Source organism: Coregonus lavaretus, assembly GCF_964263955.1.
Source record: "Coregonus lavaretus genome assembly, chromosome: 4".
Classification (NCBI taxonomy): Eukaryota; Metazoa; Chordata; class Actinopteri; order Salmoniformes; family Salmonidae; genus Coregonus; species Coregonus lavaretus.
Genome location: NC_139991.1, coordinates 6,237,870 through 6,254,149, shown reverse-complemented (window position 1 = coordinate 6,254,149; position 16,280 = coordinate 6,237,870). Strand labels below are relative to the sequence as shown.

At 44.4% G+C, this 16,280-nt stretch overlaps 1 protein-coding gene across 1 annotated transcript in view; it reads right to left on the bottom strand.

The window, feature by feature from the left end:
- Positions 1-5,497: 5,497 nt before the first annotated feature.
- Positions 5,498-16,280, bottom strand: part of LOC311128272 (nuclear factor of activated T-cells 5-like) — a 59,545-nt gene continuing 48,762 nt past the window's right edge. Inside the window, exons 9-14 of the mRNA XM_084160329.1 lie at positions 14,074-14,206; positions 13,387-13,455; positions 13,136-13,239; positions 11,083-12,994; positions 10,687-10,943; positions 5,498-10,495 (exon numbers count right to left, since the gene is read on the bottom strand). Of these exons, the coding sequence (XP_084016455.1) occupies positions 10,705-10,943; positions 11,083-12,994; positions 13,136-13,239; positions 13,387-13,455; positions 14,074-14,206 (2,457 nt within the window). The 3' untranslated portion in view covers positions 5,498-10,495; positions 10,687-10,704. The remainder of the gene's footprint in view (positions 10,496-10,686; positions 10,944-11,082; positions 12,995-13,135; positions 13,240-13,386; positions 13,456-14,073; positions 14,207-16,280) is intronic.

The following is a 16,280-nucleotide window of genomic DNA, read 5'->3' as shown; positions in this document are numbered from 1 at the left end:
ATGGGCTGTGTACAGGTGCAGTGATCGGTAAGGTGCTCTGACAACTGATGCTTAAAGTTATTGAGGGAGATAAGAGTCTCCAGCTTCAGAGATTTTTGCAATTCGTTCCAGTCATTGGCAGCAGAGAACTGGAAGGAATGGCGGCCAAAGGAGGTGTTGGCTTTGGGAATGACCAGTGAGATATACCTGCTGGAGCGCAGACTACGGGTGGGTGCTGCTATGGTGACCAATGAGCTAAGATAAGGCGGGGATTTGCCTAGCAGTGATTTATAGATGGCCTGGAGCCAGTGGGTTTGACGACGAACATGTAGTGAGGACCAGCCAACAAGAGCGTACAGGTCACAGTGGTGGGTAGTGTATGGGGCTTTGGAGACAAAACGGATGGCACTGTGATAGACTACATCCAATTTGCTGAGTAGAGTGTTGGAGGCTATTTTGTAAATGACATCGCCGAAGTCAAGGATCGGTAGGATAGTCAGTTTTACGAGGGCATGTTTGGCAGCATGAGTGAAGGAGGCTTTGTTGCGAAATAGGAAGCCGATTCTAGATTTAACTTTGGATTGGAGATTCTTTATGTGAGTCTGGAAGTTGAGTTTACAGTCTAACCAGACACCTAGATATTTGTAGTTGTCCACATACTCTAGGTCAGACCCGTCGAGAGTGGTGATTCTAGTCGGGTGGGCGGGTGCTAGCAGCGTTCGATTGAAAAGCATGCATTTAGTTTTACTAGTGTTTAAGAGCAGTTGAAGGCCACTGAAGGATTGTTGTATGGCATTGAAGCTCGTTTGGAGGTTTGTTAACACAGTGTCCAATGAAGGGCCAGATGTATACAAAATGGTGTCGTCTGCGTAGAGGTGGATCTGAGAGTCACCAGCAGCAAGAGCGACATCATTGATATACACGGAGAAAAGTGTCGGCCCAAGAATTGAACCCTGTGGCACCCCCATAGAGACTGCCATAGGTCCAGACAACAGGCCCTCCGATTTGACACACTGAACTCTATCTGAGAAGTAGTTGGTGAACCAGGCGAGGCAGTCATTTGAGAAACCAAGGCTATTTAGTCTGCCAATAAGAATGCGGTGGTTGACAGAGTCGAAAGCCTTGGCCAGGTCGATGAAGACGGCTGCACAGTACTGTCTATTATCAATCGTGGTTATAATATCGTTTAGGACCTTGAGTGTGGCTGAAGTGCACCCGTGACCAGCTCGGAAACCGGATTGCATAGCGGAGAAGGTACGGTGGTATTCGAAATGGTCGATGATCTGTTTGTTAACTTGGCTTTCGAATACTTTCGAAAGGCAGGGCAGGATGGATATAGGTCTGTAGCAGTTTGGATCTAGAGTGTCACCCCCTTTGAAGAGGGGGATGACCGCGGCAGCTTTCCAATCTCTGGGGATCTCAGACGTTATGAAAGAGAGGTTGAACAGACTAGTAATAGGGGTTGCGACAATTTCGGCGGCTAGTTTTAGAAAGAAAGGGTCCAGATTGTCTAGCCCAGCTGATTTGTAGGGGTCCAGATTTTGCAGCGCTTTCAAAACATCAGCTGTCTGAATTTGTGTGAAGGAGAAGCGGGGGGGGCATGGGCAAGTTGCAGCAGAGGGTGCAGAGTTGGTGGCCGGGTTAGTGGTAGCCAGATGGAAAGCATGGCCAGCTGTAGCAAAATGCTTGTTGAAATTCTCGATTATTGTAGATTTATCGGTGGTGATAGTGTTTCCTAGCCTCAGTGCAGTGGGCAGCTGGGAGGAAGTGCTCTTATTCTCCATGGACTTTACAGTGTCCCAAAACTTTTTGGAGTTAGTGCTACAGGATGCAAATTTCTGTTTGAAAAAGTTAGCCTTTGCTTTCCTGACTGCTTGTGTATATTGGTTCCTAACTTCCCTGAAAAGTTGCATATCGCGGGGGCTATTTGATGCTAATGCTGTACGCCACAGGATGTTTTTGTGCTGGTCAAGGGCAGTCAAGTCTGAGGAGAACCAGGGGCTATATCGGTTCTTAGTTCTGTATTTTTTGAATGGGGCATGTTTATTTAAGATTGAGAGGAAATTATTTTTAAGGAACAACCAGGCATCCTCTACTGACGGAATGAGATCTATATCCATCCAGGATACCTGGGCCAGGTCAATTAGGAAGGCCTCCTCGCTAAAGTGTTTTAGGGAGCGTTTGACAGTGATGAGGGGTGGTCGTTTGACCGCGGACCCGTTACGGACGCAGGCAATAAGGCAGTGATCGCTGAGATCCTGGTTGAAGACAGCTGAGGTGTATTTAGAGGGTATGTTAGTCAGGATGATATCTATGAGGGTACCCATGTTTAAGGATTTAGGGTTGTACCTGGTAGGTTCGTTGATAATTTGCGTGAGGTTGAGGGCATCTAGCTTGGATTGTAGGATGGCTGGGGTATTAAGCATATCCCAATTTAGGTCACCAAGCAGTACAAACTCAGAGGATAAATGGGGGGCAATCAATTCACATATGGTGTCCAGGGCACAGCTGGGGGCTGAGGGGGGTCTGTAGCAAGCGGCAACAGTGAGAGACTTATTTCTGGAAAGGTGGATTTTTAGAAGTAGAAGCTCAAACTGTTTGGGCACAGACCTGGATAGTATGATAGAGCTCTGCAGGCTATCTCTACAGTAGATTGCAACTCCACCCCCTTTGGCAGTTCTATCTAGACGGAAAATGTTATAGTTGGGGATGGAAATTTCAGAATTTTTGGTGGCCTTCCTGAGCCAGGATTCAGACACTGCTAGAACATCAGGGTTGGCAGAGTGTGCTAACGCAGTGAATAACTCAAACTTAGGAAGTAGACTTCTGATATTTATGTGCAAGAAACCAAGACTTTTGCGATTACAGTAGTCATCAAATGATAGCTCCTGGGGAGTAGGAGTGATACTGGGGGCTACAGGGCCTGGGTTAGCCTCTACATCACCAGAGGAACAGAGGAGGACTAGAATAAGGATACGGCTAAAGGCTTTAAGAACTGGTCTTCTAGTGCGTTGGGTACATAGAATAAAGGGGGCAGATTTCCGGGTGTTATAGAAAAGATTCAGGGCATTGTGTACAGACAAGGATATGGAAGGATATGAGTAAAGTGGAGGTAAACCTAAGCGTTGGGTAACAATGAAAGAGATAGTATCTCTAGAGGCATCAATTGAGTTGGTCTCTGAGTGTATGGGGGGAGGAACAAAGGAGCTAACTAAGGCAGGTTTAGCTAGGCTGGGGGGTCTACAGTGATATAGTACAATTAGAAATAACCGAAACAACAATAAACTAACCATGTTTGGGCTGAGGCTAAACATAAACAGGATGTAGTACCGTAAAAAGGAACAGTCCAGCAGATATCAGCTGTATAGCTGAGTTATCATAAGGTCCGGTGGTAAGAGGCCACGGCTAGCGTGTGCTACGTCCGTTTTGTTGTAGCCAGCTGGTAGCGATGAATCCGGAGTTAAAGGTCCTTAAGTTGCCAAACGTCAGCCTCAAAACCTTAATGACTTGGAGAAGATCTGCAAAGAGGAGTGGGACAAAATCCCTCCTGAGATATGTGCAAACCTGGTGGCCAACTACAAGAAACATCTGACCTCTGATTGCCAACAAGGGTTTTGCCACCAAGTACTAAGTCATGTTTTGCAGAGGGGTCAAATACTTATTTCCCTCATTAAAATGAAAATCAATTTATAACATTTTTGACATGTGTTTTTCTGGATTTTGTTGTTGTTATTCTGTCTCTCACTGTTCAAATAAACCTACCATTAACATTATAGACTGATCATTTCTTTGTCAGTGGGCAAACGTACAAAATCAGCAGGGGATCAAATACTTTTTTCCCTCACAGTAAGGAATTTGAAATTATTTGTACTTTAACTTTAACTTTTCATGCTTTAGTATATTTTAGCAATTACATTTACTTTTCATACTTAAGTATATTTAAAACCAAATACTTTTAGACTTTTACTCAAGTAGTATTTCACTGGGTGACTTTCACTTGAGTCATTTTCTATTAAGGTATCTATACTTTAACTCATTGGGTACTTTTTCCACCACTGGTAAATGGTGCATTCAACACATCATTTACATCCTCCCTCCTATCCAGCACTCCAAGGTGCTCCTCTCTCGTTCTCTCTCTCTCTCTCTCTCTCTCTCTCTCTCTCTCACTCCTCCTCCTCTGACAAATTTGCCGAGCTATGCTCTTGGACAAATGCTTTGGCCATCATCTCTGCCTTCTCATCTGTTACTGCCATATCCTCCCCACTCGTCAACACTGGATAATCTCACTCCTTTCTAACCCCACTTCTCCCACAGGTGTCGCCCTTCCAATGGTGTCACAGAACCGACGCCAACATGACCTCTTTGCATGACGGATAGTTCTCCTCACCAGGGCCTGGGCCTGCTTATACTGAATCAGATGTTGGAAGTTATGTGTCCTTTTCAGTACTCTAAATGCCCTGTTCCTACTCCTCACCATTGCCCCACACTCCTCCATCCACCATGGGACTGCTTTCCTCCTCCTCCCTGAACTCTTAGATATAGCCTGAATAGCTGCCCCCACTCAGTTATTCATACTATCCACATCCCCTCTCATATCCACCTGAGCCATCACCTGCTCACTCAGGTCCTGAAACGGATCCCACTTTGTCCTTCCAAACACCCACCTGCCTACTCCACCCACTGACACCTCCTCCTCCTACTGTACATACTATGGGGTAATGATCACTCCCTCCTGTCGACTCAACCCATGTACTAGATACCAGAGTGAGGTCCAAGGCAGACTCTATCCCTGTTGCTACATCAATCCTGATCCCTTGGCCATCATTCAGGCACACCAGATCTTTCATGTCTATCAGATTTTCCATCACTTGGCCATTTCCATCCATCAGTTTCCCATTAAAATCCCCACACCACATTACCTTACTTCTATCCTGGCCTCTCCAGCTGCAAGCGAGATCAACGCACGTACACTAATTTTGACGTTGAACTGTACGCGATGACGTCTCGGTTTGTTCGAGGGGATCAGTCACGGAAGACGCTGTGCAAAAGTAGTTCTGCACTCAGACCACCAGGGGGATCATATGAGTTTATTTTGTTGTTTCAAATAACTCCATGGGCGGTCTTCATTTTTTATCTTCATTGAAAAACACAGGTCCTTTACTAATTATAAATGTCTAATCAGAATATTAAAATACATGTGAATATGTGATCATATTAATCTGGTTTCTGAGCATGTCTGTCCTTTCTTCTTCCCTTGCTCTCCTCACTTCATCATTTTAAAACATGTTTTAGATGGACAACTAGGGTAAGGCCATGATGCATTTAATTGATGATTAGTTATGTTACTCTTCAAACGTAATTAGATTGATGTGCTTGTGATTTTGCAATTTCAAATCTTTCACAGTATGGGATTCATGTTGTCTTTGTGTCTCTCCTGAGCAAAAACAAAAGTTGATCAATGCAAAAATCGAACCAAAACCAAACATCAGAGGGTGGGGAAATCAACTAGACAAAGGAAAACGTTTCATCTATCTTTATTAATATAGATACCAGCAGGTTTACATAAATATATCTGCAAGAGTATACAAATGCCCAACAAAAGCAAAAATACATTTATATAGATTAATTCTTTCAAAGGTAATATTTCACGGTTGTTGACATGGTAGCTAAAAACACATAGGTGATATGCACTCCCCATACACATAACCTGTCAGTGCAATCAACTGATTCACTACTGATGCCCAGAAGAAGAAACAAAATCATGGAAATAAAGCAGACTTTCACATCAAACCAAAGCCAGACAGGTTAAGGGGACACACAGTGTGTGAACAGACATTTACAATAAAAACAAAACACCCATGATGAAAATTCTGAATGACAAGTTTGTTTAAATTAGGTGAAATTTATGTTTGTCTTGACTGACATAAGCCCAATCATAAAAATAAATCCTGGTGGCACACAGTATCAATAATATTTCAAAAAGCTACATAAATAATTAACAGAATTACAATATTTCGTTATAGTTTCCCCTCTGCAATGAAGAATCAAGAGAGGCTAGATAGATAATATATATTTAAAAAGTAACAGATATACATTTACATTGAATCAAGCTGCATAGCAGTTTGAGACAAAACTTCAATTGCACCTACGTTAAACAACAAATGCAATTAATATGTGAAAATAAATCAGATGCACAAACAAATTGCACAACACTATACATTTATCTGGTCACTCATTTCTGTACGGCATTTGAAGCACACAAGTCGTATGGCTTGCAAGTTACTAGTTATCAAGGGCTAATAACCACTGACAATAGTGTCACAGTGGTAAATAAAACAGGCAACAATGGTACAAGATAAATCTGGTCTCTACTATAAAAGTTTGTCAAGGCACAAGTATGTCATCCAATGTACTGAGCAATACTTCTAAAATATATTTGCTGTACACTGTGATCTCATAAATCATTGGTTAGTCTGGGTGCAAATTTGTTAAAAATATAGCTGAACTTTCAAGGTGACCCCTGAATTTCTGTAGTCATTGGTTGGGTAGATAAAGAAGTTCATTTTTAGGTCTTCAATAAATTAAACCTTTACAGGCACAACAACGTATAGTGCCACTCAATTACAAAGACTCATGTCGTCATCAATGTAAAACATGTAGCCTACTTGACAAATAGTCCCCCTCTTTTGTCAAAGCTCATACTACTTGTGATATTCATGGGTTACATTTGAAAACAGGTATTTTGTTCCTCAATATGCTTATGCTTGAAAATAACAATGATCTTATTGTGTATTCATAACACAAAACATGAACATGCTGCTGCCAAAATATTGTATATCTATGTATACTATATGTATAAAGAATGTACTTTATCATTGTAATTGGTCCAATGTTGAGTAAGGTGGCTTGATTAGCAACCTGCTCAGGTTGAGGTAACAAACACATTCGATTTTGGAGTTTTTTGTAAACCCTATTAACAAATATTTAACGGATGCTGTTTTAACGGTCTGTATGGCTTTATAACTGGCATAGTTGTCCAATAACTTCCTGCACTTTCCTTATTCAAGAGGTGAAATAAGTTGTAGATGTGACAGTATAGGTTCAATGTTCCACAAATTATATCACAAGGGTTTGACTTTAAACTATCAGCTTTGTACAATTGATCTCAACCTGGCATATGAACGAAAATCTATCAGAGGAAAACAATGCACAGGAATGTACATGTGACTCAGTGTACATGGTACATTTTAACTCCCTCAACCATAAAGTTGTATCCCTGTCCTCACATCTAAAAGGAGAAGAAAAGCTTCACTGACAGATATGTCACACAAGACCACAGCCAATTACAGTTTCAACAAGTGGGGAAGGGCCAAATCCACATATTAATATAATTACAGAGTTAAATCAGAATTAAACTTGTACGTCAAGTCATTTGTAGCAAAAAGATGATTGTGGGACACAATTTAGACAATATCTAAGACAAAAAATACAAAATAAATTAGATATGATTTCTGAAAAGATGTATTAGAACTACACCAGTAAAAAATATGATAAAATATTTGTAAATCTTATAAATTCACATAAATACTCATGACTATTGGAAACAAAAGTACTAGTTTTTCACAAGAGTTGAAGAAAGCCAATCACAGACAGCTCTTTCTCCAAAGCAACTTAACGGTTCATTCTTCATGAGTAGGGTCCCTTTAAATATCTAAAAGAACACAGCTCAAGCTCTGGGATGGGGAATATGGGGCGTACCATAGGCCCCACCAATCACATTACTCAAAATAGTTTAAATACTCTCCCTTTAAAAAATCTGCTTGTTTTAAAGTGAATAAAAGGTATTGATGTTAAGAACACACACTAACAGACAACAACAATAAGAGAGAAAGATGGAGGCACTCAACTAAGCTGTTCTTGTTGTCATCAGAGACCAGCCCCTTGTTCATGCGTATACTCAGATTCAGACTAAAAACAAGACACAATCTTACTGTTGGCTCCACTCCAGCCCAATACTCACATGTAAAGAATAAAAGCACAAACCAGTTTGGCAGCAGTACAGGTGTAGGATATTAATTTGACCAGTTTGCTTCAGCAGAAAAATAATCATGCAGCAAAAGGAAATGTGAATTATTCTGTGGATTATAATTCATGGACATTTTTGTAGGGGTTGATACATTAGGGCAAATCAAGTATGAAATGTCAAAGTCGAAATTTAGAAGCCTTTTAAAAACTCAAATACACATGCCTCCCGAGTGGCGCAGCGGTCTAAGGCACTGCATCGCAGTGCTTAAGGCGTCACTGCAGACCCATGAGGTGGCGCACAATTGGCCCAGCGTTGTCCGGGTTAGGGGAGGGTCCTTGTCCCATCGCGCTCTAGCGACTCCTTGTGGCGGGCCGGGCGCATGCACGCTGATTTCGGTCGCCAGCTGTACGGTGTTTCCTCCGACACATTGGTGCAGCTGACTTCCGGGTTAAGCGAGCAGTGTGTCAAGAAGCAGAGCGGCTTGGCAGGGTTGTGTTTCGGAGGACGCATGGCTCTCGACCTTCGCCTCTTTTGAGTCCGTATGGGAGTTGCAGCGATGGGACAAGACTGTAACTATCAATTGGATATCACGAAATTGGGGGTAAAAAGTACCAAAAAAATAAATATAAGAATCAAATACACTACAAGTTTGCATTTCCTGCTGAAAGTTATCTGCAACAAAAGAGTGATCAAATTAAGATCCTACATCTGTAGATCACGTCTGACACTAATAATCCAACTACAAACAACCATACATGGTCAAGGCAAAACAGAAAACTGCTCCAGTCACTTTCACCACTTTCTCCCTCTCAAAGCATGGCGAGTCTCAAACGACAAATATGAACACACCAATCAATATGAGCCATAAAACTGGCCATTCATGAAGAAAAAGGAGACTGTGACTCGAGGCCTTGACTCAGGTCCTTGGGTGGCCCACTGAGAGTTGGTATTTTACAGTAAGACAAACATACGGAACTATTTAAACTGATTTAATTATCAGGGACAAAATGAACGATGTGCTTTACTCCTGCATGTAGCACCATGGCAACATTAACCGGTTGATGAAATAATAAATGGATGATGCCTTTCTGTAACATGGCAGTATTCTTTAAGCCCACCTCAATGTTGCAGTGGGCAGAAAACTCCTCTCTGATCTATGGATAAATGTCCAGTTCATGCGTGCCAGACGTGAGCTAATACAAACATCTGCCATGGAGACATCACTACAAAGCAACACATTATCTACATTTGCCATAGAATGATACAAATAACAATATACTCTTTAATTACGTCAATCAGAGAACCGTGCGCACTGGTATATGGTTATGATTTATTCAAACTGTAGGCCTATTATTTAATTATGTTGACTGGAAATGAATGATTTAAAGGCTGGATGTTTTTTTCTGTTGATCCACATTTACCCTAATCTAGAGCATCTCTCGTAAAATGTACTCCAGAGTCTAATCAGGGAGAGAAATCCATGGTGTAATACTCAAGTACTTGGGAGTTATTCTCAGGAATGGGTAATGGGAAGATGGCTGCCAATAAGATAAACTGATATTTCATGAAAGGAACAATAAAAAACTAAAGCCACAACTCAACACACATGTATGAGTAATAAAGTAGTCGAGATGTACATCCAGTAAACATGAGAAGAGATAAATAGCTGACTAGTGAATGCATGGGCCAATTTAATGAGTAACTGGTCACAAAGGAAAGCATCATAAAGTGCTGAAAGAATAAATGTCAAAATATCTTACAAAAGGTTTCTTCACGAATTATATATTTTCTTCTGCTATTTCCTAAAATACTTTTAATATCATATAAAAAGGACAACAATGCGTTACAAACAATTGTGAGCCCACACTCTGGTCCAGGAGAATACAGAATGCTGTGCTAGCTTCCACCACCATCTTTATAAAACCACACCGCAAAGTGCTGCTCTGAGAACTGATGAGTTAGCCAAACATTACAAAGTGTCATATGTTTCATTAACAGCTGGATGGGACTAGCTGCGAGATACACTGACCACACTGATAGTTGTGGGGTGACTACAACCTATGTCCTATTTTGAGGTCCAGGTTTAGATGCAGTGGAGGACTGGTGCCCCACTCGGCGCCACTGTGGAGCATCTACACATGAAGACCGTCCTTGGAGAAGAAGGCCGCTGAGGCTTACATGTAACTTGGAGTTCGGACAGGAGCCCACCGTTGAGTTTGTTTCCATTCTTCTGCAGTCTGTAATGGGGGTCCACACTGGGGGTCTTCTGCCGTCTGTAATGGGGGTCCACACTGGGGGTCTTCTGCCGTCTGTAATGTGGGTCCACACTGGGGGTCTTCTGCCGTCTGTAATGGGGGTCCACACTGGGGGTCTTCTGCCGTCTGTAATGGGGGTCCACACTGGGGGTCTTCTGCCGTCTGTAATGGGGGTCCACACTGGGGGTCTTCTGCCGTCTGTAATGGGGGTCCACACTGGGGGTCTTCTGGGCTCCTAAAGGGAGGGGCAATTACATGTTTAAAGGACATAGGAGCATGTAAACAGTAGTCAGTTTTAACTAGAATTCCAACAGGTTAATCCTGCTTTCTGAGATACCCTCAAGATGTTTAAACTGAACAACAAAAGTGCAGCCGTTTTAAACACATTGGCAAACCAAACTTGTTTATATAGAGATGAGCATTCACCTGAAACCTATAGTAGACCTAGTAGGAGCGAGTGAGGTTGTTGCCCTGCTCCTGCAAGCTGACAAGCAGGTCATCTATCTTCTCCATGTTCTGGGAGGCGGTCATGCTGTTCTGCATGCTCCCTGACTCAGACATGGACTGGTTGAGCAGCGACTGGATCTGGGCCTCGCTCTCTCTCTGGTTCTGACCAGACTGACTGATGGCAATGATCTGATCAGAAAGAGTGGTTCCAGGAGAGTTTATCAGCTGGCCACACTCTGTATGGGGAAGAAAGGGGTATTCACTGACTACATGCCACATGAAATGTTAAATGTTAGCATCATACTGTTTTCTGGAGTATACTAAAAAAGCTGACATTTGATAAAAAGGACAGAAATCATAATCATGAATCCTTACCGTTCTGAATCCCAAAGAGGAAGAGGCCTGGCTGCTGGGCCTGGCTGGGCTGGTTGAGGGTCCCACTGACTGCTGTCTGGAACAGAGACCCTGGCTGCTGCACGGGGGAGGAGGTGGTGGTCTGCAGGCCTGCCACCCCATTCTGGGTGCTGAAGATGCCCGTCTGCGGGAGCTCCTGGGCAGCCATGCCACCCTGCAGGGCAGCCATGTTAGATTGGGGCATGAAGAGGGAGACGGGCTGCTCTGGGCCATTGTTGGAGCTGGTGATCAGCTGCATGGGCTGCTGCTCTTGGAACAGGCCCTGCTGGAGAGGCTCAGAGGGGTTCCCCACCACCTGGCTCTGGTCCTGGAAGGCCATGGGCTCAGAGGGCTCCTGCTGGCTAACCGTCACCATGCTGGCCTGAGAGAACAGCATGGAGGGGTTCTGGGGCTCCTGAGAGTTCAGGCTGCTGCTGCTCATGGGGGGCATCTGGCCCTGGCCGCTGAACAGCAGACTGGGGGGCTGCTCCGGAGTGGAGAGGGGGTTGCTGCAGAACAGTAGGCCGGCCTGCTGCTGCTGGGTCTGAGAGAGAGTGTTCGCAGGTGGATGAGGGGAGATGTTCTGAAACATGGAGTTCTGCTGAGGTGGCTGAGGCTGAGGCTGGGAAGGCTGCTGCTGCTCCATGGGGGTCCCCTGCTGGATTGGGGAAAGCTGGGTCTGAGCCTGGAACACTGACTGGGGCTCAGGGGCAGAGGTCTGCAGGGCACTGAGGAATGCCAGCTGCTGCTGCTGCTGCTGGCTGCCGTTAGCGGAGAGCTGCCCGGGCAGGGCACTCTGGGGGAGGAACAGGTTGGCGGCAGAGGGGGGCTGCTCTGGGGAGAGGCTGGTCCTACTCAACACTGTCAGGGTGTTCTGGAAGAGGGCTGCCTGGACCTGCTCCTGGGTGGGAGAGGCCTTCTGAGTGTGGAACAGCGCCCCCTGTGGGTCCTGTGCCTCAGCCAGGGGGCTGGGGTTATGGAAGAGGGGTGGAGAGGGATGAGGAGGGGTCTGCTGGAGGAAGTTGGTCTGAATGGAGAGGAGCTCATTAGCTTGCTGAAAGAGCGCTGCTTGCTGCTGCTGTTTCTGTTGTTGCTGCTGCTGTTGGGCCTGCTGAAATAGGGAACCATGGTTCTGCACCATGCCCTGCTGGGAACCCTGCTGTTCAGTGTTCTCACCTCGAGAACCGCCCTGGAATATGCCACACTGCATGGGCATCTGTGACTGAAACAGCTGCAGGTTCTCCAACACTTGCTGTTGCTGTTGCTGGTGTTGAAGTTGTTGCTGCTGCTGCTGTTGAATTTGTTGCTGTTGAATTTGCTGTTGCTGAATTTGTTGTTGTTGAATCTGTTGTTGTTGCTGTAGTTGCTGTTGCTGAATTTGTTGTTGCTGTTGTTGCTGAATTTGTTGCTGCTGTTGTTGAATTTGTTGTTGTTGAATCTGTTGCTGTTGTCGCTGTTGCTGCTGGCTGCAGTACCCTTTGGCCTGCAGTTGTCTCACTGCTTGTTCCAGTTGGGCCACCTCGTCTGGGGGGAATATGGGCAGCTGGTGTTGCTGGGGAGCAGGCTGAGGGGCCTCCAGTAGTTGACCGAGCCTCCCTACCGCCCCAGCGTTGTTGCCGGCCCTGTCCTGCCCCAGCCCCTCTCTGGGCTCCAGGAGGAACTGCTGAGGCCCAGGTTGGAGTAGAGAGTCTGCAGGCACGGGGAAGGAGTTGGTGGGAGCGATGTCCTGCTTCTGTATGGTGCTCAGGGCCTCTGCACTGTTGAAGACTGCTGTTTGGGATTCGTCAGGGTCACTGGCAGGCCGCGGCAAGGAGTTGGAGAACGGGCTGTTGTTGGGAAGGTTGGAACTCATGTCCAGCGTCTGCTGGGCCGAACACATGACATCAGGGGTCCGCTGAGAATACAAAAAACAGATGATACCTGCTAGCTTTTTATATATTTTGGGTGGAAAATATGGTTCATATGGATATGGTTCAACTATTTAATGAGGCATTATCACAGCCAAGGCTAATGAATGCATTTGTAGATATTTTACCTTGAACACGCCAGCAGAAGTGAGGTTGCTGGAAACCTCCATTGGCGTGACCTCTTCTCTCTTCACAAGAGGCAACATTGGGGGCATCAAGGCACCATCAATTACTGTAGGGGCGTGAATGACAATGTTACAATTTTGTCATACTGAAAGCCAAGATACAGGAGTACACTTGACACCCCTCACACACACCTATACATTACAAACAAGAACACACGATACAGCATGTACAGCACGGTAGAGATATACTCTACCTTTCATCCGTTCATCAAAAGAGCAGGGCTTGCCTGGAGATGGGACTTCTTTCTTCACAGATATGTCCCCTGAGACATACACAAATAAGCAGGTTGAGTTATGGACATGCAAATCAGATGACCTTATTCTTCATACCCTGTCTCATTCTCCATCCTCTGCATGTCAGGATTTCATTTACAAAAATATAATATGAAATTAAATGTTACTGTATAGAGGGAAAAACAATGAGGAATAAATCTGTATGACTTGACTGTTTTGTAAAGGGTGCTGCCTAATCCGGTATAATGTTTAGTACATACTGTCTATAAAAGGGTATTTTTTTAGATGGATCATCTACACTTCCATGTTTTGTTTAATTGTTTTAGTTCCTTTCTCTGACACTTCCTGCTTGCTCATTGACAGTTCGTGCCACAGTGCCCAAAGGACGTTTTGACGACTGGAAGTGATGAGAGAGAAAAGGAGGAGACAAATCCCCCTCTGTTCCCGAGTGGGCATGGCTTCCTGCACCAAAGACTGGAATGGTACATTTAGAGCAGGCTAGAGGATATATCCACCTAATCCAGTAGTGGTGGTAGAGTAATGGTTGTAATTTAGAGTGGCTGAAGACGTGCTCTGAGGAAATTCTGCTTTAAGGTGGCGCAGGAGGAGTAAGAGGAAGAACGTTTGTTCATTGACTTATCACAGACCTGGTTCTGGAGTGTAGGTAAAAGGCTGCACGTCATGGGATCGGCCAGCATTGGTCACCACGTAAATCCCCACACACACCGCTGACGCGATGGCTGGGTTCTGGTATGGAGGAACCTTCACAATCAAGTGATTCTGAGGGGAAACGCATGACAGACAAATCCACTTAGCTAACAAAAATGTACAGTAGCCCCAAGCTTAAAATGACATACAGTGGGGAAAAAAAGTATTTAGTCAGCCACCAATTGTGCAAGTTCTCCCACTTAAAAAGATGAGAGAGGCCTGTAATTTTCATCATAGGTACACGTCAACTATGACAGACAAAATGAGGAATTTTTTTTCCAGAAAATCACATTGTAGGATTTTTAATGAATTTATTTGCAAATTATGGTGGAAAATAAGTATTTGGTCAATAACAAAAGTTTCTCAATACTTTGTTATATACCCTTTGTTGGCAATGACACAGGTCAAACGTTTTCTGTAAGTCTTCACAAGGTTTTAACACACTGTTGCTGGTATTTTGGCCCATTCCTCCATGCAGATCTCCTCTAGAGCAGTGATGTTTTGGGGCTGTCGCTGGGAAACACGGACTTTCAACTCCCTCCAAAGATTTTCTATGGGGTTGAGATCTGGAGACTGGCTAGGCCACTCCAGGACCTTGAAATGCTTCTTACGAAGCCACTCCTTCGTTGCCCGGGCGGTGTGTTTGGGATCATTGTCATGCTGAAAGACCCAGCCACGTTTCATCTTCAATGCCCTTGCTGATGGAAGGAGGTTTTCACTCAGAATCTCACGATACATGGCCCCATTCATTCGTTCCTTTACACGGATCAGTCGTCCTGGTCCCTTTGCAGAAAAACAGCCCCAAAGCATGATGTTTCCACCCCCATGCTTCACAGTAGGTATGGTGTTCTTTGGATGCAACTCAGCATTCTTTGTCCTCCAAACACGACGAGTTGAGTTTTTACCAAAAAGTTCTATTTTGGTTTCATCTGACCATATGACATTCTCCCAATCCTCTTCTGGATCATCCAAATGCACTCTAGCAAACTTCAGACGGGCCTGGACATGTACTGGCTTAAGCAGGGGGACACGTCTGGCACTGCAGGATTTGAGTCCCTGGCGGCGTAGTGTGTTACTGATGGTAGGCTTTGTTACTTTGGTCCCAGCTCTCTGCAGGTCATTCACTAGGTCCCCCTGTGTGGTTCTGGGATTTTTGCTCACCGTTCTTGTGATCATTTTGACCCCACGGGGTGAGATCTTACGCGTAGCCCCAGATCGAGGGAGATTATCAGTGGTCTTGTATGTCTTCCATTTCCTAATAATTGCTCCCACAGTTGATTTCTTCAAACCAAGCTGCTTACCTATTGCAGATTCAGTCTTCCCAGCCTGGTGCAGGTCTACAATTTTGTTTCTGGTGTCCTTTGACAGCTCTTTGGTCTTGGCCATAGTGGAGTTTGGAGTGTGACTGTTTGAGGTTGTGGACAGGTGTCTTTTATACTGATAACAAGTTCAAACAGGTGCCATTAATACAGGTAACGAGTGGAGGACAGAGGAGCCTCTTAAAGAAGAAGTTACAGGTCTGTGAGAGCCAGAAATCTTGCTTGTTTGTAGGTGACCAAATACTTATTTTCCACCATAATTTGCAAATAATTCATTAAAAATCCAACAATGTGATTTTCTGGATTTTTTTCCCTCAATTTGTCTGTCATAGTTGACGTGTACCTATGATGAAAATTACAGGCCTCTCTCATCTTTTTAAGTGGGAGAACTTGCACAATTGGTGGCTGACTAAATACTTTTTTCCCCCACTGTACATCAAGTCATGTGACAAACGTGTGTCAACATCCCTTATAAAACATGTGCAAGTGCAAAATTACTTTGATTCAATAATCAAGCGACGTCAGCACAATGTAGAGTTGAAAGAGAGAGAGAGAAACAATGGACTCCGTACGTCAACTAGTTCAGACACACAACACCTTTCTAACTTTGCTGACTAGTAAAAGGTGTGGTGGTGAATTTACATGATTTGCCTGGTTACAAATTGTGAATAATATGTGAAAGACGTCTAACACCTCAGGGCTCAGACAACTGATTGAGGCTTAGCTAACACAGCTCTGACCCTCTGGCTCCCAAGGGCAAAGGTTTATGCAGGACTGTTGAGACACGCTTACCACTGTGGCTCACAGTAATTAGGTCACAAAACAAT